Here is a 24290-nt window from a genome sequence, read left to right on the forward strand (position 1 = left end):
TTCCTGAGGGCTCAACAGATTAGGACACAGCACTGCAAGCTGGCCATAGCTAGTGTGTGTTTGATCCTCCGCCCTGGAAGTGACCCACATGGCGCAGCAGACCTCTCCTGTCTCAGCCACTGCTCCCCTCAGCAGTGTACATCATCGATCTGCCTGTTTTGCTCCCCACTCTGTCTCTGGTGGATCCTCTCACTGCCCCTGCACCTCTGGCCTGTAGTCCAGTTCAGTATGCACAAATAAACAAAACTTAAAAAAGAAAAAAAATCCAGGAGGAAATAAAAAGCAGAGTTCTTGAATCCAGTCATCTCACCTGAAGTTTGAATTGCCCTTAAGTCTTCAGTGCTGGGAACCTGTCCTGCCCCCAGCATGAGGATAAGGTATTGAGGTGCAGAGCAACTATGGGACTCCAACCTTTTCTCTCTCCCTCTGTCTAAGAGCCACCCTGAAGCTCGGCTCTGGCAGGGCCTGTGTATAAAAGGTATTGGCAATAAGAAGCCTGCATGTTCTACCCTTATCCATCTCAGGGTGGGCAGGATTTCAGGATCCTAATTCTTAGACAGGCTTGAGAGAGAGAAAGAAATTCTTGGGATACCTCTGACTTTCCCTCCAGGATCCTTCATATTCTGGGCTGTCCCTATTAGGCATGCCCCAGAAAGAAAGGGAGAAAGGAAAAGTTAAAAACAGACAGTAAGGCAGTGGGGACTATGTTAACATGCATTTTACACACATTATCTGATGAAATGCCCTAGCAGTCTTTCTGGTGGCAATTCCAGTTCCCATTTTGCAGATGGGGAAATTGAGGCACAGAGCTATTAAATAGTTGCTGTGAGGTGACTTGAGAGTAAATGGCAGGGGTTGGATTTAAACTCGGAGTCTTATTTTAAAGGCCACCCTTTTCTAACTGAGCTTTAGTGCCTTCCCAGAGGTCCTTGCTTTTCCTCTTCAGGGAGAGAAGGAGGAAGTGGTTTGGATTAAACTTCTGGAAAACAGTGGTCATTCCAGGATGAGACAAGCAGACTTGGAAGCCTGAGGGGGTGGGATAAAGGGGCGGATTATGGTAAGTCCTGACGGGCAAACGTGGTGTTGACGACCAAATGTCAGCACAAGCCAGGAGTGGGGCTGGAGGCTGGGGTGTTGGGGGTTGGGAAAGAACTGTGGCTCAGCCATGCTTCCTGCTCCCCTGACATTGTGCCCGGGCATCGTGGCAAAGAGGATTTGCACATGGTCTGTTCCTTCCCCTTCCAATAAACATGGCACCTGTCAGGACACTACAGCTTCCTAAATTAATTCTGTCATCAAAATGGTGTAAATTGTGATGGCATCTTCACTAATTCATCCCAACTCCCTGTAGTTTCTTGAAGCCATTTTTGGTGCTGTCACACAGACTTGCTTTGCAGTATACCGAGATGATCTCTTAACTTCAGCAACCAATTTGCTAAACTTGATAATAGGCAGTAAAGCAAAGTCAGAGATTTTGCACAGAGCTGAGTTCCCTTCCAGGTTCTGCACTTTCTCCTTGTGTCCTTTGGGGACCATGATTACCTTCTCTGCACCCTCAAGTTCCTCCCATATTGAAAATGGGACAAGAATTCATCATGGGTGGGAGGGGAGACTCAAAGATGTGTGTAAGCCCAGGAACTTGTAAGTGGCATGAAGTCGGCAGTAACTGATGAGGCTGATGCTGAGCTGGACCTTCTGTTGTGTACTGGAGATCAGTACCAAATCCTGCCCTTAGGGGGCGTGCTACCTAGTGAAGAGACAAGCTTGCAGACCATGTCATGATATGGCAGAGTGAGAAATGCTTCCATAGAAGGGGGCATATCAGAGTGGTATGCTGAGAGAGTGGGGTGCAGAAGAGGGTGAGACAACTTCCTGGAGGTGGTGATCAAAGCCATGGGTGCAACCCCATCTTGGATTAATCTGTAACCATTGCATGAATGATCAAGAGATCATCAGAAGATGCCAGTTAGTTCACTTCCTGGGCTGCTTGCTACGCAGCCCATTGAAAGCAAAAGGCCTTTCCATGCAAATCAAAGTGCTTCCTTCACATGGAGACTTAGAGGCTAAAATAACCTGGTTTCAGGCACCAGAGGTTTATAGCAACATACACTTAAAAGTTAAAGTTTGGGAGACCAGAGGGGCTGGTGACATAAGAAGCACCTACCGTGGGCCTATAGGAGATGAATTCATATCAGGTAAGAGTCACTATTTTTGAGCACCTGCCAGGCACTGCCACGTCCTTATCTCATTTACTCCCCTAGCGGCCCCATGAAAATTTGATCATCCCTCTTTTACAGAAAACAAAATTAAGACTCAGGGAATTTAAGATGAGTGAGCAGAGTTGTCCAGTGAAGCCATGGAGTCAGCACTAAAACACAGGTTTGTCTGACTCCAAAGTTCATGCACTCTCTGCTGTCCCAAGCAATCTCCAGAATATATATTTACACAGGCTCCTGCTCCTTCCTTTGCCAATAAACATGGCATTTATGAAGCTGTTTATGGTTTTCTAAATTATCGTTATTGCCAACTTGGCCAAAAACGGTTTGTGCATCTTAAACAGAAATAGGAGAGGTGTCTGGAGCGCAAGGATCTTTCACCACATCTGTCATGAGCAGGTGGTACTGACGGCCCTGATCAGCATGACGTGAGGCACTCCTCGTCATCCCGCTTTTTGCAATGTGACTTTGGAGCTTCTCTTGCAAAGAACCTATTTCCTTCTGTTCTATCAGGGCAGCTCTGATGACTATTATACTTTAGGGCCTCAGAGTGCCAGTGAGGGGTCTCTCCCACTGGAATTAAACCTTGGGAACACATGCTGTCACCTGGAACCCTGGACAAAGCAGCTGGGGACATGTGAGGGCACATAGAACAGAGTCTGCTTAGCCGAACTACTGCGGAAGGAACCTATCGCAGCTTCTGGGAGGTCTTGTTAACCACAGTCATCTGTGTAAGTCTAGTCACGCGCCTGTGAGTCCTGCCCAACTCAGCAGAAGCACCCAACTGATAGGTCCACTCATGAGAAATAATACGCTTGTTGTGCCAAGCTGCTAAGTTTTTGAGTGATTTTTAATGCATCAATAGTTAACTCATATAACCAAGAGTAATCTTTAATTAAAGGTCAATGAAGCTAAGCCATGTATTGTCTCATCTGTTAGTCAGGACTCCAGTCTGCTCTAAATGTTTCTTATAGAACTTTAGCCCGTCATCTCAGGCTCCTCTTTTATCATCGTGTTAGAAGTCCCCATGACTTTATTTTCTATATCACATTATTTTCTTCTCCTTTGTTGACAACTTCCTTGTTTTGATGAGTAAATCCTCTGGGAGTAGCCCAAAGAGGTTAGGAGACAACACAGATCTGAAAAGTCTTCATCCTCCCCTTGCCCTTCATGGCATAACTCAACGAGAATGCTGGTTTGAAGACATTTCAGAATTCTTCCGTCTTTTCATTGTGACAGTCTGATTCTATTCCGAGGCTTTGAATTTATCAGACAGCTGAAAACCAGTTTGGCTTCTCCCAACCTGCCTTTCTCCTTAAATCAGACGCTCCTGAGACCAATTTCTTTAGCCTTTTAATGTGATCCAAAAAATGCTTTCAGTGGGGCAATATGTACATCATGCTTTTTCTGTTATTATTGGTTCATCAGGAAATATACAAAAATCACAGGCAGTGCTGTGAAAAATCAACTCATAATAGTCATCCTACAGGCATGAATGGTAACTTATTCTGTGAAAACTCAATGTGGGTGAGTCCCAAAAAGGTATACCTGGGATCTAAAGTTGAATGGACCATGTTTTTCTAATTCTTAAGTACATTTTTTTTTAAGATTTATTTATTTATTCATACAGAACTGGGGTACAGGCCAGAGGCTCAGGGGCGGTGAGAGGCTTCAATAGAGACAGAGTGGGGAACAGAACAGGCAGATCTACTGAAACACACTGCTGAGGGGAGCAGTGGGCGGGTCAGGAGAGGTCTGCCATGCCATGTGGTCACCTCCGGGGCAGGCAGGAATCGAACTCATGCAGAAGTGGCTTTAGCTTCTCAGTGCTGCGCTTTAACCGGCTGCACCACCAGGGAGGGCCTCTTAAGTACATTTTACTCTTCTAGAGAAGTCAGAAGTTTCTGCTCTCCTAATCCTCTGTTATACCCGTACTAAGTAAATGTGGTTATGAAATATTTGGTATCATGGTTTCAATGTTAATTTTTGAGGGGTTCTGCTGGAAGAATCTATTCTGTTAGACTAGAATCTGAAATATATGGCTATGAAGGTGTCTTTCTCCCCTTTTTTATACTCACCCAGTATTAATTCAAATGAAGCCCTGGGGAGACACAAAAAAGATTTACAAGTGTTGAAAACATTACACCTGAAAGTCTTGGGTTGCTTTGCAAAATGATTAAAAGTTACCCCATTATTTTTATTGACAAGATTTGGTTCTATAACTTAGCCAAGTTGCACTGCCAGACTTGAACTTCTGAGGCAATAAGAGAGGTCCCCTACTCCTATCTTAAGAATACAGGTATGTCAAGAGGAGGACTAATAATAATAGAAGATAGGAGCATATTTAATCCCAAATGAATTGAAAGCAATTTTTTATCTCAGCCTATTTGTTGGGAAGGCCCAGCAGGGGTAGAAAATGGCTCTTAGTTGTGAGATTTATATTCATTGTGCCAAAGAGAGTCTGGAGACCCAGGGAGATGGGCGTTGCCCTTCAACCTGGTCCCAAGTACTTGCTGCATGGGTGAGCCGTGGGGTCTGCCACTGACCCCAGTCTGCACAGCAGGGAACACACTGATATCAGTGGATGTAAAATGGAGTGAGCTGATATTCTTTTTATTTTCTCTCATTGCATAAAAGACAGCTGGATATGCAACTGGCTGGAGATTTTCACAGAAGAAAAGAAAGAAAGTTTTCAAAGACCTTGATGGGGAGGAAGGCCTGAGGGTGGATGGGGACAGCAAAGGTTGGAGAATGAGTGTGGAAAGTGGGCATATTCTCCCCTTTAAATAAATCTTTCTGGGCCCTCTCTGGTGGCACAATGGGTTAGGACGCATCACTGAAAGCTGGCGGCAGCTGCCTTCAGTGCAAATTCAATCCCTAGCCCGGGAGGTGACCCACATGACACAGCAGACCTCTCCTGTCTCGCCCGCTGCTCCCCTCAGCAATACTTGGTCTATCTGTCTGTCCTGCTCCCCACTCTGTCTCTGGTGAATCCTCTCATGGCCTCTGCACCTCTGGCTTGTACACCAATTCTGTATGTACAAATAATCTTTTTAAATAAATAAATAAATCTTTCTGAATCACCTCTTTGTGCAAGTTCAGCCCTGATTTATATGGGAACTTTTTTTTGTTGTTGTTCCTTTCTGCTTTTTCTTTTTCCTGCCTGCGAAACACTGCCAATAAAGCATATCAATTTCGGTAACAGATAACCTTTCGTGGGGGCTAAAGGAAAGGGTTCCCATTTTCGTAGGAGCCCCTAATTTATAGATTCCACCCCATCTATTACAAGTAACCTTTGGATGTCCCAATGGGACCTCCTGAACTTACAAATAAAGACCACAGAGGACTTGCCAATGGGGAATAAATCCATTATTCTCTTGTTTGACCATAAAGCTGCTTATCTGGTGATAAGATCCCAGTGGTGGGAAACCATGTAAACTTTAGAGAGTTTCCAGCAGCATTAAGCTTACTCTGAGTAACAACTGTATGAGGGACAGTTGATTTGTTAATGTATAAATAATGCCATAAAAACATCAAACAGTATGTCCCCTGCTCACTCCCTTCTTGCCAAAATGTTCCTATCAGTTGGCTGCTGGCTCTGCTTTCTTTCGTTTCCACTGGCTTTTCCTTTTATTATAAGTTGCCAAAAGGTATTTCCATTTTGTTTTTAGATGTCATCATAGGATCAGGGTCTGTGCAATAAGAACCCACAAGCAGGAGGCTATGCAACATAGCGTGACTTTTTCACATTGCTTCAGGGGAAAGAACAGGTGGCCATATAAAAGCAGTTGAAGTGCTTCCTTTTACAATTCTAGGTTTCCCATGAGACAGGAAGCCTTCAGAACCTCATCTTCTCATCTTCTATGAGAGTTGGTTGAGTGGGGGCTCTGAGAACACTTTTCGGGGGACCAGTCACACAATTGTCTTGTTGGGTGAGAAACTGAAGGATCACAGCACAAAGCATTAAGGTGGAAGAAGTACAGATGTTTATTGTGAGTTGGTGACTGACACCCTTTTATGCCTCTGACAAAGTAACATAAAAAAGTCGTACTGATCAAAGGACCTCCAGGGTTCAATATTTCAAAAACACAGATAAATAGATTACTACAGATAAATAGCTTTATGCTTCAGGTAAAACTACCAGAAGCATCTGAGAAATTTCCAGGGGGTCTGTAGAAGGGGATGTGTAACCAGTACACCCGATTTCCTATGCTCCTGGAAAGCAATGCCCAGGGATTGAGCAACTGGAGGGGAAACATGGACCTATTCAAATTTCCTCCAGACCAGCCATTCTTGGCCCTTAGCATGTGGCTGTTATTTGGGAGGTGGGTGGAGGGAAGGGTGGTGAAGGAATGGGAAGGAATGGGAAGTTATCCACAATTTTTGCTAGAGGCCACCTACAGCACACTCCGGAGGTAAGAGGCTTCTAGGTGGGAACTGCACCCATCAAGTTCTTGCTAATTATTAATTGGACCCTCATTTCAGAAAGCAATGTTGTTTTTACAAGTTGGATTTGACTTTAAAAAACAAAACACAAAAATACCAAACAGGAGTAGAAAATGTTATGTTAAAAAAAGTTTCCCCAAAACAATCAGTAGCACGTCGCATCTGTAAAGGGTCCCAGCTCCCTGTGATGGTTGTCTCTGACTGTTGTTTCTCTCCAAGGTCATAGAGAAGGTGTTACACGCCGATCTTCATGTCCACATTTTGCAGGTTCCGCGTCTCGTCAGCTGTCATAAATTGGTCTGCGGTGTCTGCCGGCTCCTTGTTCACCAAGTGCACCATCTCCTGAGACTTGCTGGCCTCTCCGTTGAGTCCACTTGGCTTTCTATCATCCACAGCTCCATTGCCACTGTTGATTACCAGCTTTTTCTTCTGCCCACACCTGAAGTTGAGAAAGGAGTGCAAAGAGCCATTATTGGTCATTTTGCCACCAGCACCAGCACCAGCACCATCCTCATCACTAGGGCTGATCATGGTCTTGGTAGGTTTCATAATTCTTACTTCTAACAGTGTCAGTGCTTATCAACAGCAAGATCATCACTGATAACCTTGTTAGAATGCAGAAGCTCAGCCCCAATGCAGAAGTACTGAATAAGAGAACTCTAGAAGTGGCTGCCAGGATCTTTGAAAACAATTTTTAAGCATTTAAGAAGTTTCTGAGGACTTGGATGACCCATCACCATGATGACTGTAAATCCTTCTGATGAATGCATTTAAGAAAGTCCCATTACTTCCTCTCCCAGGCAACACTTTACTGGCCTGGTGGAATTATGACTGCATGTGCTGGGAAGAATAAAACATTTTTCTAGAAGTACAAGCCATATTGGTTTTTCCTTAATATGGGTTAACTTCCATTTAACCCTGGATAGAGGAAGTTTAACTAAGATACATCCAAATCTTACATGCTATTTTAAGATACCCTAGTAACATAATGTAAGGTTCAAATGCAGATCTTTCTACTCTTCCATGGAAGAACATGACCTTGACCTAGTCCCAAGAACATGACCTTGACCTAGTCCCTGGGTTACAATGTTCGATAGCATTGCCTCTCTCCACTCAACCTAACACAATCTTCTTCCTTCCTGTAACACTATCACTGCTACACATCTAGAAGTCAGATTACACTTGATGTAAGCGAAGGTGCCGAGTCTCTCAGCCATGAACAGGGTGGGAAAGAGAAATGGGCTGAAATTTAGTAAATGCCACCCCCTGCCCCCGCCATGCTAAGCACTTTACATGCTAATTTAGCAATGCTTATTATAATAATTATTACAACCAATGCTTATAATAATGCCTTAAAGCAGCTGTTATTCACAGCTGATACAGCAGAGGTAGTGAGATCCACAAAGAATAAATGACTTGCTTGAAAAAGGACAGTCAAGACACACTGAGTCAATATTCAAATCTAGACCTTTATGGCCAAACGCCTGAACTCTGCCCAGCCTACTACTGCTACAGATGCTGCTAGTCATCTGGAGATCTGGAAACAGCTTGAAGTGGGAATTGTTCACTTTGCCGCTGGGTATTTGGAGGTGTAGAGACAAAGCCTCTATTATTCATGACCATGGGCCATTTCCTCTATGACTGCCAAGGCCATAAACTTTAATCTCTTGTTTGGGGAAATAAAAATTAAACCTCCCCAACAGGAGGTAGATCCTGTCTCCTCTTGCCTGATGCTTGATGCAGGCTGGAGAGAAGGATGCTTGAATTATGCAGCAGATCACGGGATGGGGGTCTGGGTGCATTCCACACAGACATAAGCAGGAGCTCAGAGGGTTTGGTTTGGAGGGCTTACTGCTGTGTGATCTGGGGCAACTCCCTTAACCTCTCTGAGCCTTAGGTTTTCATCTGTAACAACAGTTCATACAAGTGCCAACTTCACAGGCTATGGAAAACCCTTGAAAAAGAGCCTGGCACTGGATACATGAGTCTATAGTTGTTATTATTTGTTTCTCTTACAACTAGGATGAGGAAACCAAGGACTTGGTTAAGCCATAACCCAGTATCTGGAACAAAGGAAATGTAATTATTCTAACACAAACCATGTGCAAAGAGTTTTACTTGTTTCTTCTAGTTGCCACCCCCCTACCTTGTTATAGCTACTATGGAGAGAACTTAAGAAGCCAAAAGCAGAATGTTCTTTGTATTATTTCAGGTGCTCCGATGGTATCTCAGATAGTCTTTGGAGCCTAGGTGTCACAGAAAAGTAATTCCCATCTCATGGGTGCTTGAGAAGTAGAATGAACTTCCACAGGAAAATGATTTATAAGCATTTGAAAATATTTGCACCTGGGTGTGGGGCTGGGGACTAATGTGATCATCTAAAGGAAGATGTTTTGGAAAGTGGGTAACATTTGACCAGGAATACAGTGCTTGGATTCTGTTGGAGCTCCATCTCCCTCTGGAGTTAGGAATCTTGATGATCTGTCTTGAGTTCTTCCAGGAGGAGAGGATGACTGTCATGAATAATTCAGCCCAACATTTGGTGCTCTAGGATCTTACTAAGTGCCATTAAAAGATATGTTCTAATTTCTTCATTCTTCCTAATTACAAGAACTTTAAAAGGAACTGAAAGGATTTCAGAGATCATCCCACCTGATTTTAAGTATAGCTCAAATACCAAGCCCAGGAAGTCAAGGGTATTCTCTGGAGCTATAGGACTAGTTATTGAAGGACCTACATAAGATCTACACTTAGATTTGCTGAGTCCAAAGATCAGAAAGCTGTAGCTTCCCTCATTTTTGCTTCCCTTAAATCTCAGGCATTGGCTAAGCACATCGTGAATTCCCAAGAGAGGGTAGGCTGGCTGAGGTTTAGAAAGCAAGCAACTAACATGTATTGTGGGCATGGAAGAATTTATTTTGAAAGATTTTGGGGCGGGGGTGCGTAACTTAGTGACTAAGCTTCTATCTCTTCTACCTGACAATCCTGAACATTATTTGGGGATTTATTTTGCATTGTGTAGAGTGATACCATGCAAAAGGGAACAGCAGACAGCTATTTAAATTTAACCTAATAAAATGAAATAAATTAAAAAATTCACTTCATAAATCAAACCAACCACGTTTGGGGTGTTCAGATGGCACAAAAAGTTAGTGGTTATGTATGAACAAAGCAGGTGGAGAATATTTCCACTGGAAAGCTCTGTTTCTAGAAGGCCAAATGATGTCTGCATGAAATAAGTACAAAGTACAGTTAGCTGGTCTATAGCAGAAGAGAAGGAATCCATATCTAAATCCTGGGGCTTCATAAAAGGACCCGCCAAGCAGAGGGTGATGACTGTGCACTGGGCTTGCAGTGACAGCTTGGAAAGACATTCTCTTCACAAGCAGCATGGAACATTCTTCAATCATTCCTTCTGGTAAAATCTTCTCTGGCAAGGTTGTCAGGATTTTTTCTCTTCTTCATATAAGTCAGTAGATTATTTAAGGAACAAGTACCCGACTTCTTTTCCTGGATCTCATCTAATGTCTGCCAATCCTACTGTGAACCCTAAAATTATTGTTTGCTCTTAGGGAAAGTGTCTCAAGTGTGATTTCCAGTGGAAATCAAGGACTCTGGTTAGCAAGGAAAGGTGTTGCAAGAAAAGGTGTTGCAAGTTATGACAGATCTGGGAAAAGCTAAAGAAATCACAGAACTTCTAAGTCAACATCTGGAAGATGTTCACTTCATGATGGAAGACCCTGGTCAGCCCTTGGACCTATTTGCACAACTAGTACATTTCCACTTCAATTTCTCAACCAGAACCCATATAACAGAGTGCAGCCCAGAGTATGTTCTTAATAGTTCTTAGCTGACACAAATCCAGCATGTCAATTATGCCACTGAACCTCAGGATCCATCCAAGAAAAGACAGCCCCCTTTCCATTTTCAACGTTCCTTTCTTCCTTGCCACTGCTTATGGTCAGTGGAACAACTCAAAAAAAACGTTTCCTAAATAATTGTAGGTTCCTTCAAGGATCTCTAGAGAGATCCTTTTGAATCTCTCTAGAATTCAACACTCAAAGCAGAAAGGCTCCAGCCTCTTAAGAGGATTAGGAATGGGCTGGAAGTTTGAGTGAAACAGGGCACATGAAGAGGCTTGTGCGGTTAACCACCCTTGAGCTATATGGCAAATCTGTTTTTGATTCTCAAATCAGGACACATCAATTTATAGTGTCCAAGCCACCAGATATTCTTGCTTTGCTGATCCTGAGCGGCCCCATTTTCCTGTTGCTAGGGTAACTGCTGGTGGTGGAGTGAGGTGGGGCAGCCAGGGGCCCTCTTGCTGCAGGCATGATGCAGAATGATGAGTGAGCTAACCAGCTCTGTCGACATTCAAACTGCCCTCAGAGACAGACAGCTGCGATGCTTCTCTGAGGGGCTGTCACCAGCATCACTGGCCAACGTTTCTATGGTGACATGTGCAAAGCTTATGGCGTGTGTATCTGAGCAGAAGGAGTGCACGCTAGAGCCTGGAACAAAGGGACTAATTTCAAACAACAGGAAATTCATAGTTAATTGAGCCCAAATAATCCAAGAGAAAAAGGAAGCTGAGGGAAAGTATAAAGGCTTTGTATAAAGGCTTTGTAAGTACTCCCTCAAGTCACATTATTTAAATTCACAAATTCACTCCTAGAAAACTTATTTTCCCACTTAGTCACAGGAGCCTTCTAGGAGGTCTTCCAGAATTTCTTTTCTAGTTTTCACACCTTACATTACTGACTGTCATGACTAATCTTTTTTTTTTTAATGCCCTCAAAGATATAGATAGCAACAGCTATCTGCTGTAATATGGTAGTTTTAGTGCCAGTGGAAAGCAGCATTTTCAATTTCCTCAGATAATTAAAGAATTAGAGATACTGCATGGATTGCACAAGGCGAGGGAATTAGCTGTCTGTTGCTTGCCAAAAGCCAACAAGAAAGATTTTTGTGTTTTCTCTCAAACTGAGGAGCATTTTCTGGCCTATCAGATGATCTAGTGAAACAATAATGGTGGCTCTGCTTGGAAATACAATGCTTTTTACCTCAGAGTAAGAGATCTGATGGAGCTTTTAAAAAAGGCTTAATGTCCCAAATCATACACGTAGAGAAGAAGAATGAAACTTTAAAGTGACTTGAATAGGAAAATTAGGCTTATAGTTTTGCAGTGTCTTGATTAACATTCATTTCCTCTGTTGCTACAATTACCGTTTCCTTCATTTTACTTTAAATTGCATTATTTCTGGAGTCTGGTCGCTGCTTTACCAGGTACACATGCCATTTAAATAACTTCCAGAACAATAGGCTTGGTTGAGGCTGGGAGCTTTTCCTTTTTTTTAACTGAAGCTTCCAGACAATAAAAAAATAGTGTCATTACAAAAAACAAACAGCACATGAACTTACAAAGCTGCTATAGGAAGGTTTCTAGAATATTCCATAGGCTTCAGTCAGACTAAAGTGGATGACCAATTCCTGAGTCTTTATATACTTTTTGTGCATCGTGAATACTTTTCATAAATACTTGTTTGAAGAATCAGTAATATATACTTTTATGTCTTCCTGGTGAGATATGTCATAACTGATCAGAGGCTCCATGGATTTACCTCCCCATCTAATTAAAACCTACAAAATTTCAACTATTTAATTTTATTGGCCCAAATCATCACTGTGTCTCCTTCTCTAAAGACTATTCCAAAGCAAATCTTGTCAAATTGCACCTTGCACATGAATTCCTGAAATCTTGTCAAAACCCCAGCTCTGACAGTGGCAGTCTGGGGCAGGGCTTAACAGTCTGCATTTGTAATAAGCTCCTAGTACAGAGGCTGATGGTTCCAGTGGACACAAGGACAGAGAATCTGAGAGTCAGGGATGGTCAACCTTTCAGAATCAAAGGCCCAGAATATCCCCTTACCTCCTTCGACTGTTGACAGCGATGCAAACTGCAAGGATCAAAGCCAGGGCCAACAGGGATGCCAAGATGATCAGCCATTCTAGTGGGAGTGAACCAAAAGGCATGTGTGAGCTTGGGAAATATGCTCAATAAAAACAAAAATGCACTTATTAATTGACTTAATCCAAACAAGAACCAGTCAGCACTTCGGATGTGTCCAGCCCACAGGCAGTTAATGCTGGATGGGCGACTTTGCTATAGGTGTTTGTCCAACGGGCCTCTTGTTTTAATCTCTTATCATCAGTCAGGATTTCCAAGCCCCCTCACCCCAGGAGAAACAAATCCAAATCCAAAAAAGTATAGAATGATCTGTTGGAACTTGTAGATGCATTTGGTGCAATATGATGAAATAGACAGAAGGAAATTTATGTTTCCCTTGAAAAGAACATTCCTTTCCTATGTGAGAGCATCCATTTTACATTGTAATAGTCAACACAAATGGAGACTGCATACTAGTGAGTGGGACAAAGGATACTCCCATGGAGGGATACTTCCATGCACGTCCACTAGCGGGGTCATTTGAAAATTTGCCAAAAGCCTTCAAAATGTGCATGCAGTTATACTTCAAGATCTCAGAATTAGCCCAGTGATATTCGTAACTGTATTATTTACAATTGTAAAAGTTGGGGAAAACCTAATATCCAAGAGTAAGGGATTGGATGGAAGAATTGGGAAATAACCATCATACTATGTACTACAATGCAGGGGACAAATATTTAGCAGCATTGCATGGTGTGGCCAACCAGCTTGGCATATAGCTTACTAAACAGAATCTAGCCGATAATTTCTTTCTTTCCTTTTTTTTTTTTTTTTGTCTATAAGGTACATTTTAGAAGTTATAGGTAGTATGTTTCTCATGTCCTTTCACCATGAAAATGGTGACCTTGGTATTTCTGGATGGTAAGGTAGATGAAAATACAATCTGAGGTTTCTTCTGTCAAGGTCTGTAAGAGTTCTTGCTCGAGATAATGTTGTTTGGGGACTAGAAGAATGTTTTACTTCACCCAATACATATGATCTGCTCACTGCGTTGTGAAAGGATATTATACACAATACCTCCACCCCCAAAAGAAAGGTTACTGGAAGAGGAAGCAGCTGGGTATGGTGTATAGTGTGGAGTTTCCTGGGTTATTAATCATTTGGGAAGAAGAAGCTGTAGTAGCTGGCAAGACACTTCTAGGGGACAGGCCAGGGATAGGTTTCAATTTGAACTTAACCAATCAAAAAGCCTAGGGCAAAAGAATAACCCATCCTTTCTTAGCAAGAGGCCAAGTGCTCTCTTCATTCTTTACTTACCAAAAGGAGCAATCAGATCCAAGAGTTGGGCATTCAGGAGAATTAGTCTCTTCTTTGTTTCTGGAACTTTCAGAAAAACCTGCCTTTACCTTTTTTTTTTCTTTTTTCATCACCTGGCGAGCAACTCACCTGGAATTTGAGGCCTCCTCATAGGACCAGAGGTTGTGTTTGGCATACCATCTTGACCCTCACTGGAGTGTCCTAAGGGGACAAACAACATATCAAAGTCTAGAACACATGGAGTTGCTTGTAGAGCACAGGGACAACGTCTACCTTTGGATCACTGAGAACCTGTTTATAGATTTAAGCTAGAGACCTTTATAACATGTTACATGAAAGATATGACATTTGAAAATCTTCCTACTGAAATGAATTTTTTTCTCCAATGAAATGGGAACCCAGTGCAGAGCACTGAAGGTCTCCCACAGAAGAAAAAACATAAAGAAAAGAATACTGTCTGGCGAATCAGAGGATAGACTGCCAAGCCTTAAATGAAAAGCTTTCCTCCAAGAATCAGCCTTCAGCCTGGGCGCTGAAGTCTTGCTTACAGTGATACTTTTGGAAAGGATAGTTCCTGTTTAAGCAATTTGATGTTTGCTCTTAAAATGAAGCAAAGTAAAAATTTTAAAATTCTTTCTTTTTTTTAAAGATTTATTTATTTATGCATACAGAAATGGGGTACAGGCCAGAGGTGCAGGGGTGGTGAGAGGATTCATCAGAGACAGAGTGGGGAGCAGAACACTGCTGAGGGGAGTGGTGGGTGGTCAAGAGTCTGCCGAGCAATGTGGGTCACCTCTGGGGTAGGGATAAAACTCATGCTGAAGTGGCTTTAGCTTCTTAGTGCTGTGCTTTAACCCTCTGTGCCACCAGGGAGGGCCCACAAAGTAAATTCTTACCAGATGTTTGGCTGTTTAGCTTACTCCACCTCATTTTGACAGTGATCTTTCACTTCAGAAACCTCACAAAGAATCCCCAGTCCTTTCTCTGCCTCCCCAAATCGCTGGTCATTAACAGGTTTTCACCTGTACCAGTTATGGGCTATTGGCCATTTAAACTGGAGATCTTTGGCCTTAAAAACCACGTAAGAGGTACAGTCACTCTCACTGGTCTTCTCTGACTCACAGCTGCCTTTGATATTTGAAAGGAAGACCATTAATGGATCTTAATCTCTTTATTTTGATTTTCATAAAAAGCGCTTCCAGCAAGGAATGATCTGGGTGTGTACACAGCAAGATGAAACCTCCTGTTGGTACAATAGACACCTGCATGGAAGTCAAACAAAAGAGACCACTCCCGCCCACCTGATTCTCACTTTAAGCAAAAAATACCAAAGAGGGTGGACGAGATGCAGCAGGTCTCACCTTGCACCCTGGAGTCCTGCAAGTCCAGCCAGGGCTGGACTGGCCAGGAGAGCAAGTTCTGCAGCGAAGTCTACTTGACGCTCCAGCTGGGAGATGAGAACCAACCAGAGATGGGTGCATGGAGATAATTCCCCCACTGGGGGGTGGGGGGTCGGGGGGACTGCCTAGGAGAGTCCTTCTTGAACTCCAATGAAACCACCTAGTGGGTGGGGGGAAGTCTGGTGAAAATGCAGATGTTGAGTCAGTAGGTTCGGGGTGGCTGGGGATTCTGCATTTCTAACCAGCAAGCAGATGGTGTGGCTGCTGCTTGGCTCAAGGCCCATCCTTGGAGGACTTGGGTTTCTTGCTGTAGCAAGCGTGCCTTTTAATAGCAACTCCCTTTCATTTCCTCGCTTAGTCCTGATACCTCCTTTTCTCCCTAAGAACCCCAAGAGGTAGCTGAGAGGGAGGTGTCTGGTCTCCATTTTACTAATAAGGAAAGGTTAAAGCACCTACTCAAAGCACCCAGATTGCCTGGGACTTCTGCCTTTACTTTGCAGACCTTTCGAATAAGTTGCTGCTGCCATGCTCTTTCATAAAAGGCTATCAATGCAGCCACTGCATAAACAGCCGTGTTCACATTTGCTCTGTGTGTGATGCTAGCCTGACATAGGTCTGGTGGGAGAGGACACCAGGTCACATGCACAACCTGGTTTGCAGGAGCCCCCTGCACTGGGGATGCTGGGAGATGACCGTGAGATAGCCTGGCAGAACCTTGAAGTAACCCCATGTTAGTGGTCACAGGTAAGCCTGCCTGGTCAAAATGTTGCCACTGGGAGCAATGTTCTGGGTGTGATCTGAGTCACGGTAAACAGGAATCACTTTAATGAAATGCCTTGTAGCAGTTATGGTCGATTTGAAATGCATTCTCCAACCACACTTCTCAGAGGCCTTGTGAGACCCTATCTCGCTACCCACCCTGCCAGTCAGGCCACTGCAGCCAGTTTCTGACATCTGAGTCCTCATCTGTAAAATGGGAATAATAACAACACTTGGGGAGGTTACAGGATTTGTAGGATGATCAAAAATTAGTTAATAACTGGGCCCCCATGATGGCCTAGGGGTTAACTCTCAGCACTATTACTCCTAAGGCTTGAGTGCGATCCTGGGCCAGGCAGTTTACCCACATAGGGTATGGCAGACCTCTCTTCTCTCTCCTGCTGCTCCGCTCAGCAGTGTATTTCAGCTAATCCCCGTGTTCTGCTCCCCATTCTGTCTGTGGTGAATCCTTTAACCCCCTGCACCTCTGGCCTGTACCCAAGTTCTTCTGCATACACAAACAAAAATTAGTTAATAATAGATGAACTATTGGCAACTGTTGATGTTGTAGAACCTACAAAAACATCAGTTTTACATGGTCTAACCTAATACACAAAAGAGTTTAGAATAAAGCCATAGGCCCACAATACTTTCTCAGTAAATGTTATCTATTATGTAATGTGCTTGGGGTTATGTCTTTAAAACAATGCTGTGACGATGATCATTATCCCAATTTTATTGGTCAGAAAATTGAGTCACAGCTCTTTTAAGCGACTTCCCCAGTTAGTATGTGATTAAATCCAGGCTGTTCTTACTCTAAAATCCATGTTCTTAATCACTCTAGTGGAGTACAATGTCAAATTGAGACTCTGCTTGAATTCTTCCTGATCCTTTCAGAGAGAAGAATTTTCTCCAAAACAAGAGTTTTTAGAATGCAGCATCACAGGGAATATATAAGAAATGCAAAATCACAAGCCCACTCCAGTCAGATCTACTGAGTGAGAAGCATTAAGGATGGGGCCCAGCAGTGTGATTTAAAGCCCTCTTGTTGTCTGTGATGCACGCTAAGTTTGACACTTCAGAAGACTTTGATTCATTCTTCATTAATAATCAGCAGGAGTGGTGATAACAATAAATATCTCCAGCAGCTCTAACTCACCAGCTGACTCTGATCCATGGGTGGTATGGGATTCCCCACTGGGGTGAAAGGCTGAGTCGTGGTTTCCTGTAAGGAGATATCAGGACAGGTTCAGTGCTACATATTCTAGTGTTTTCTCATGTTTGCATTTTCAGCTTTTAAAAGTAATCAAAAATGATGCGCATGAAGCCTTGAGTGGATCCACAGCATTAGTTACTGCTCATTAATCCACTGATAGTGGGCTAGATCTTTAATTCAAATTAGGAAGCTGGAACAGCACACACCAGGAGGATGACCAGGTGAAGTGTGGCTTTGGTGGAAATCCAGTAAGTGTACCACTATAATAAAAATGTTACAAAGTCTTTACAAGTCTGAGGGTGGGACTGGGACTCTGTCTTTGTCATAATGAATATATGACTTGGGTTACGGCACATGTGATCATTGGGAATAGGTATATTCTGTGGCTTAGAGCATGGAATATTTAAAGAGATCTTTCCAAGGAAGAATAATAGAAAATGTTTTGATGTGCCATAAAGCTTGGGGTTGCGTTATGTAAAGGCTTAAAGAGTCAACTGATTATTTAGAAAAAAGAATGAAAAAGAAATGCATAGATAACAACTAATGTGTGAGTAATATACCTAGTTATTATAATACAATTCAAATGTTTTCAAATTTTGAATCAGTATTTTCAACACCAAAAATTAATATAAACCCGTCTTCTCAAAAACCTGTTACTGGATGCTTTAGATTTTAGACACACTCTTGAATTGTAAAAATCTTGATTCTCTGGTCAAGTCTTGCATTAAACGCAATAGAAACTCTACTCTTCTCCCTCCTCCCCCACATATTCCAAAACCACATATGAATCTTCGGAAAAAAAAAATCATCAGACAATAGTTTCATAAATGGTCATATCACCCATAAGGAACCTATAAAAAAAAACATATAATCTGATCACCTGGATCTCCTTTGATTGGAGAAGATCGAGGTAGGTGACCTGTAATCTCTCATGTCATTGCATAGAGAGATCCTCGCTTTGATCCTTGGTTTATGGTTAGAATAACTGAAAATAGCACTTGTCAGGCAAAAAAACACCAATACCATCACCACCACCACCACCACTGCCACCATCACCAAACCATCATCACAATTTCAAATGTTTTGGTTTTAACATTAAGCATAAAGACTGGGGAAAATGTGTGGGAGGAAATGAACTTTAGCTGAGTATTTTGGAAGAAAATCAAGGATGAGAGGGGGTTGACTTTGACAATCACTTAATCCATGAGAAACTATGGGAAATCTATCTGTACGCTATGGAATGTAGAAGGAATCAGAGTATGTGACTATGAACTTGGCAGAAAGTATTTTCATTACTAACAGGCTCAATAATCTAGGAGACTGAAATTATTAAAATTGCCGTTTACATTGAGGTACATTAAATTGCACCACAGTTCTTACTCTAAGACTCATTTCTCCAGAAGAATAAAGATAATGCTATCTGGAATTTTTAGAAATTGAGGGCAGAACCATACTAAATAAAGACACCACTGGTGTGAGAGTCTCTGTCTCACCAATATGGCCATGGTTAACATGATCTAAAGTGGACTTTCCTTGACGCACAAGGGCTGGGCATCCTAGATACTGAAGCCAAGCATGTGCCATCAGGGTTTTCCCACTCTGATCCTCCAGAGTGTCATGGCCGTGCTGTTTTGAATATAGGGTTCACAGAAGATTCCCACCCCCCCCCCTTTTTGGGGAGGGGATTAGATAGTCCCTGTTATTACATGTATATTTATGTACCTGAAATCATTAATCTTTTGTATGCCTCAGTGGCTGAGTAATAAGAAGCACTTGAATAATAAACACTAGGAGGGGAAAATCAAATTTTAGTTTCTTAGGCAGAGAGGGTATTTTTACAGTTCCCTTTTCTTCAAAGCATGTTTCTCAATGCAAAAGAAGAACAAAGAAAAACAGAAGTAGAGAATAGTGCTGCTTTGAGGCAGTCCCATTCTCATTCTAGGTCCACACCAAGCTTAATTAAGTCATGCTCAGTCATCTGCTAGATATTATAAGAGAAATGATGTGTGAGCATGATAATAAATGAACACATAGCTTGAAATGTACAGCACAAGAAGAGGAGGTTTTATCCACAAGTCCTTCACCAAGAGCGAAATTCACCAATCCATCACCAATAAAAGATAATAATTCCAGAGCACAGATCTTAGTCTATGGAAATTATTCACATGCCGGATAAGAGCTTACTGAAAAGGCACATATATTAGTTGAATCAAATGAAATTGCGACATTTAACTATTTTGACCTACAAAAATAATGATGTCATGTGGTTCAACTTAATATATCACAAGATCAGGAGCAAGACAAAGAAAGAAATTTTACCATAACAACCAAGTTACAAAAATAAATGGAAATGACAATGGGACGCGAAAAAAATGTTATCTAAAATAGATCTAGTTTACTTAAACTAGAACAAACACCAGTGATAAAAGACATTCCTATGTGATAAATCAAATTATAATCTATGCAGAAAACTCCCTCTGAATATCAAAATATGTGTTTTTTTCTCTCAATGGCGAAAGCAAATCAGATAACAAATGACCAAATTACCTGATAAGGAACGATCAACATTAAAGTTGGAATCTCCAACAACAGTAACTTCAGTAACTCCAGGGGATCCAGTATTAAGAGGGGTTACTGGGGTGTGGGTCCTGATATCCTTTGTGTCTGAGGACTGAGAAGTGTAACCTTCCACTGAAGTAGCTGAGTCTTCAGAATGACTTCCAACATTTCTTTCAACTGTGTCATCATTTCTATCTGCAGAAGTGCAGTCATGGTAAACCCATGTTTATAAGACCACAACCAATCACGTGCTTCTCTTCAGAACAGGCACTTGCTAGAAGAGCTTTCCATGTATTAGGTATGAACACGGAGCAAAAGAGTGAAATTTGTTACACTACTTAACAGAATCAATTTTATAATTGACACTTCGTGGATATTACTCAACAGTAGAAATGTTGGCAATCCTGGTAACCAGAAGATGAACTTGCTGGCCATCTATATGCGTGATTAAAGCAAGATTGATTGCCACTACAATCATGACCTTGAAGTCAACTCAGGTACTAGATAATTTTGAGCTCTTACTCAATGGGATCCACCTTTAATGCAGTGGAGGAAGTGAATCACTTAATTAAATTATGCTGCCTACAAGTGGAATAGAAAATGAACGTTTTTAAAGACCTGAGACTTTCATTTTGTCAGAAGGGCATTGCTTGGTCACTAGCACCATGGATTTATAGTCCAGAGGCTAAAAGGTAAAATATCATTAATGCAAGGAATCGAGAGTGATACCTTGATAGTCCAAATCATTATGTCAATTATAAATTAGATATAGGTGATCTGTTATTTTTTAATCAAGCCACTAACCATTTAAGAAAGCCAACCCTTCAGAAATGAAGTTTACTCTTAATGTACAATGATTTCAACGAGGCCTCCAGAGCAGAAAAATCAGAGAACCATCACCAGTCACAATTTATAATCAAAGTAATAATAGAATAGCACCATCACCAAAGCAGAAACACCATTTATTTATTTATTTATTTATTAATAGCTGAAACCAATTAGGTGTTATAATCCTTACTGCTAGATGTTGGAGTAGAAGTCATTGGATGGTCATTATCTTCTTCCAAGTCTCCTTGTGATGTTGAGAAACTCTGCATATGACTCTGTTCTGTTTCAATGAGGGATGAAGTCAGCATTAAGTCATAAAGCAAATCCTATTACCTGTCAACAGGAAGGATCTAGCTATGGTAATGTCAAATTGATCGATGCATAGGAATACCAAGGTTTATGCATGCCGTTCTTTGTCTGGTTGACAGAAATGTACAACAGATTATCTGGTTTTTGTTTATTTGGTTCCCCCAAACCATTTGCTTTTTAGAATAATCAATGAAGGTAAAATGCCATGGCAAAGCATGAGTTGAAAGTGTGTATTCTGGATCATCCTAGCCCAACCCTATCACTGTTTCCAATCACTCAGGAAAATTGGAGAACACAGAGGAATGGAAAAAAGAATGCTTGAATTCTAATGTGTCTACCAACAATCAAGAGCCCCTCTACTAAGGGCCAAGAAGTGTGACTGTAGAGAAAACAAACCCATGGCAGCTTGCAATCACAACAAGGAAGAAGTTGACTGGAATCACCTGCTCAAGTAATGCCTAGCAGAAGTATAAAAGAAAATACTAAAGTAAATTCTAAGTAAAAAGTGCCTTTTTACTCTATTATCAGGATTTCTACCTTATCTGTGGGTGGGATTCTCATCACTGCACTGAAATGCCAGGAAACGCTTGCCTGGACAAACATAAGGCTCCAATTGACACATCAATTTAATGTTGAACTGTTGCCTGTATCTGAAATCATGTTGACTGTTTTGAGTTAATTTCTTTTGTATTCTTTTAAGAAATGCACTGACCTGTGAGTCACAGTTATACACTCTCCATTAAATTCACCCTTAAGCCATGTCCACCACCAAAAAAACATTATATCCAGGAGAGAGACATCCACCAAACCCCACACCCATGCCAGAACAACAGTCAACAGAGCCATACATGGAAATACAAGACCCTCCACTGACAGAAATGATTCTTATGCTTAACTGCATCTCCTTTGGTGCTTAACATTGTGTTGTTTATATTGTGGATAATAAGCACATGCTTGCTTGTTTTTCCTTTGGCCTAAAATGACTCACAGGAGGGACTCTGTCTATTAGGTACAGTGGGCAGAGAAATGAAGTCCTCTTAATTCTGGTTTTCTTTCACATTCTGTCAAGGAAACTATGAATAACTTTAGGCTAATCTCTGGATAACCCTGTATATGGTATGGAATTTAAAGCTCCTAGAAGTTTAGCATTGCTTCTACCAGATCTTCAGTAAGAGGAAGAGATATTAGCAAAAGTTGCTTTTTTTTTCCTGGACCTACACCCTGTCTCCTTTGTCAATTGTCAAAAACAATGTCTTCTGTTCTTCTGTAGGTTTATGTGATTTTTTCTATTATCTATGATTATCTGGTCCAAAGATTATCTTTGACAACAATGAAAGCAATCCTATCTCTCTTGAGTGGAGGAAAGTTGTGAATCAAAGAAGGTGAGCAGTTAAAACAGAGAAATCATTGTCTTGGCCAGGGTCTTGTGTTTCACTGTCCTAACCTCTTAGTAAAGGAAAATAAAGTTAAATTGCATCCCACAATCTAGCTGATTATTTTCTTATCATAAATTCACTGAATCTGGAAAGCACCGAGAGTAAAGGTAAAATCAGATTTAAAGAACCCCATCAAGAAAATATATATATAATGAGCCAGCTTGCATGCTCTGGGCTAAGCTGAGCCATAGCCATGGTACTGCTCTTCCACCACCAAGCTCTACATCTGAGCCACCGTGAGCAAGAGCTGAAGCAGGCATGCAGATTTATAATGGGCTGATTGTCATTGTCCTTACGAGTTGTAATTGAAAAAGGGCCTGTCCTGCCCAAGTCGTCCACCAAACCTGTAGCTTGATCTTCAGAAGGTGGAAGTGTTGTGCTATCACTGGTACCCATATCTGAAGGAATTAAATCAGTGTTATTACTTGATTTGTTAAACTACTGCCTGAGTGTGGCCTATAGTCAACAGTCAAATTACTTTTATATCCAACCATGTACAAGTAAAAAGAAAGGACATATTAATTCATGTCTTTAGGATTAGAATATATGGCTGATCCTTCAAAGGAGCATCCCAAGAAATAACTGGCTTTCATTAAAGCTATGATCTTGTTTCTTTTTGCTGAGTCTAGAAAAACTCTAAATGAGCACATAGTAGCCTTTGCAAATTTTGCAGAGAGACAGGAACAACTCATGCATGACTTGTTCCATTCCAAATGTGTTGTCTTTCTTATGGACATACATGCAATCTGACATATGGAGGGAAGACCCAGTGTACTCTTTCAGGCAGCACTTTTTCACATCACCCTTACTTGGCAAAAAAAAAAAAAAAAAAAAACCTTTTATACAGCTCTCTTCCCTCATTTAGTCTTCTGTCATGTCACAAAATGAATGTGCAAATAAAACATGAACTATCATTCAGCAGGACTTAGAGGGAGGTTGCCAAGAGTATCCAAGGCAAGAAATAAGAAACAGTAGATGTCAGGGAATCTTTCTCCCCATAAACACATATAAACACATGCAACTGAATTACAATTTTGTATTACAATAAGTAGTACATAAACTTCCCTAAAATATTTATCAATGTTTCTAATAGCCATCACAATTAGATTCTGCTGAAATAACAAACCCTGTGTTAACTAGAGGGAAAAATATAAACACCATCACTATTGCTAGCCCTCTGTTCAAAGTTCACCCACTCTGCTGCCTCTGGAGAGATTCAGTCAGTTTCAGATGGCTCCAGGGGAAATTACTGGAATACTGGGCACCCACATCTATACTGTATTCCTTGCACACAAACAGAAAAGAGACTCAAAATGTTGTAGAACAAAACAGGGCTGACTTTCTTATTTCAATTTCATTTCCTTGCCACATTCATCAATTCAACAGATGCTCTTTTTATCTGTCAGGCTGGAAATATACTATTAATTTTAAGGAAATGAAGACATAAAACCTATTGGACTCATTTTGGATATGTCTTTGTTCAAATCAGTACTAGAGACATTGTCATTGTGCTCTTACATCTCATTTCAGTAGGATTTGTGCTGGAATTTGTAATCCAGATGATTATCTATCTGTCTATCTACCTACCTACCAACCTACCAGCCTACATACCACCTATCCATCTAATATCTATCTATCTATCTATCTATCTATCTATCTATCTATCTATCTATCTATCTATCTATCTATCTATCTATCTATCTATCTATGTATCTATCCTGATAAGGAAGAATTCCTTATGAATGGAAAAACTGGTCAAATAAAATCACAATTATCCAAACTTTTAGAACTACAATTAATATCTTTCCCTCTCTTCCTCTCATTTAATTCTGTTTTTGGATTGCTTATAAGGAATCC

The 24290-nt window shown here is 41.4% G+C and overlaps 1 protein-coding gene across 2 annotated transcripts in view; it reads right to left on the bottom strand.

Annotated features, from left to right (window-relative positions):
• Window positions 1-5968: 5968 nt before the first annotated feature.
• Window positions 5969-24290, bottom strand: part of CD44 (CD44 molecule (Indian blood group)) — an 80331-nt gene continuing 62009 nt past the window's right edge. The window contains exons 12-18 of one of the 2 annotated variants that reach the window (XM_004682912.2): window positions 22730-22831; window positions 20879-20968; window positions 19849-20055; window positions 17245-17310; window positions 14056-14127; window positions 12592-12670; window positions 5969-7101 (exon numbers count right to left, since the gene is read on the bottom strand). In XM_004682912.2, coding sequence (XP_004682969.1) covers window positions 6897-7101; window positions 12592-12670; window positions 14056-14127; window positions 17245-17310; window positions 19849-20055; window positions 20879-20968; window positions 22730-22831 — 821 coding nt within the window. In that variant the 3' untranslated portion in view covers window positions 5969-6896. The remainder of the gene's footprint in view (window positions 7102-12591; window positions 12671-14055; window positions 14128-17244; window positions 17311-19848; window positions 20056-20878; window positions 20969-22729; window positions 22832-24290) is intronic. The other variant, XM_004682923.2, reaches the window with a different exon arrangement.

The sequence above is a fragment of the Condylura cristata genome, unplaced genomic scaffold (assembly GCF_000260355.1).
Source record: "Condylura cristata isolate star-nosed mole 26May11 unplaced genomic scaffold, ConCri1.0 scaffold00015, whole genome shotgun sequence".
NCBI classification, from domain to species: Eukaryota; Metazoa; Chordata; class Mammalia; order Eulipotyphla; family Talpidae; genus Condylura; species Condylura cristata.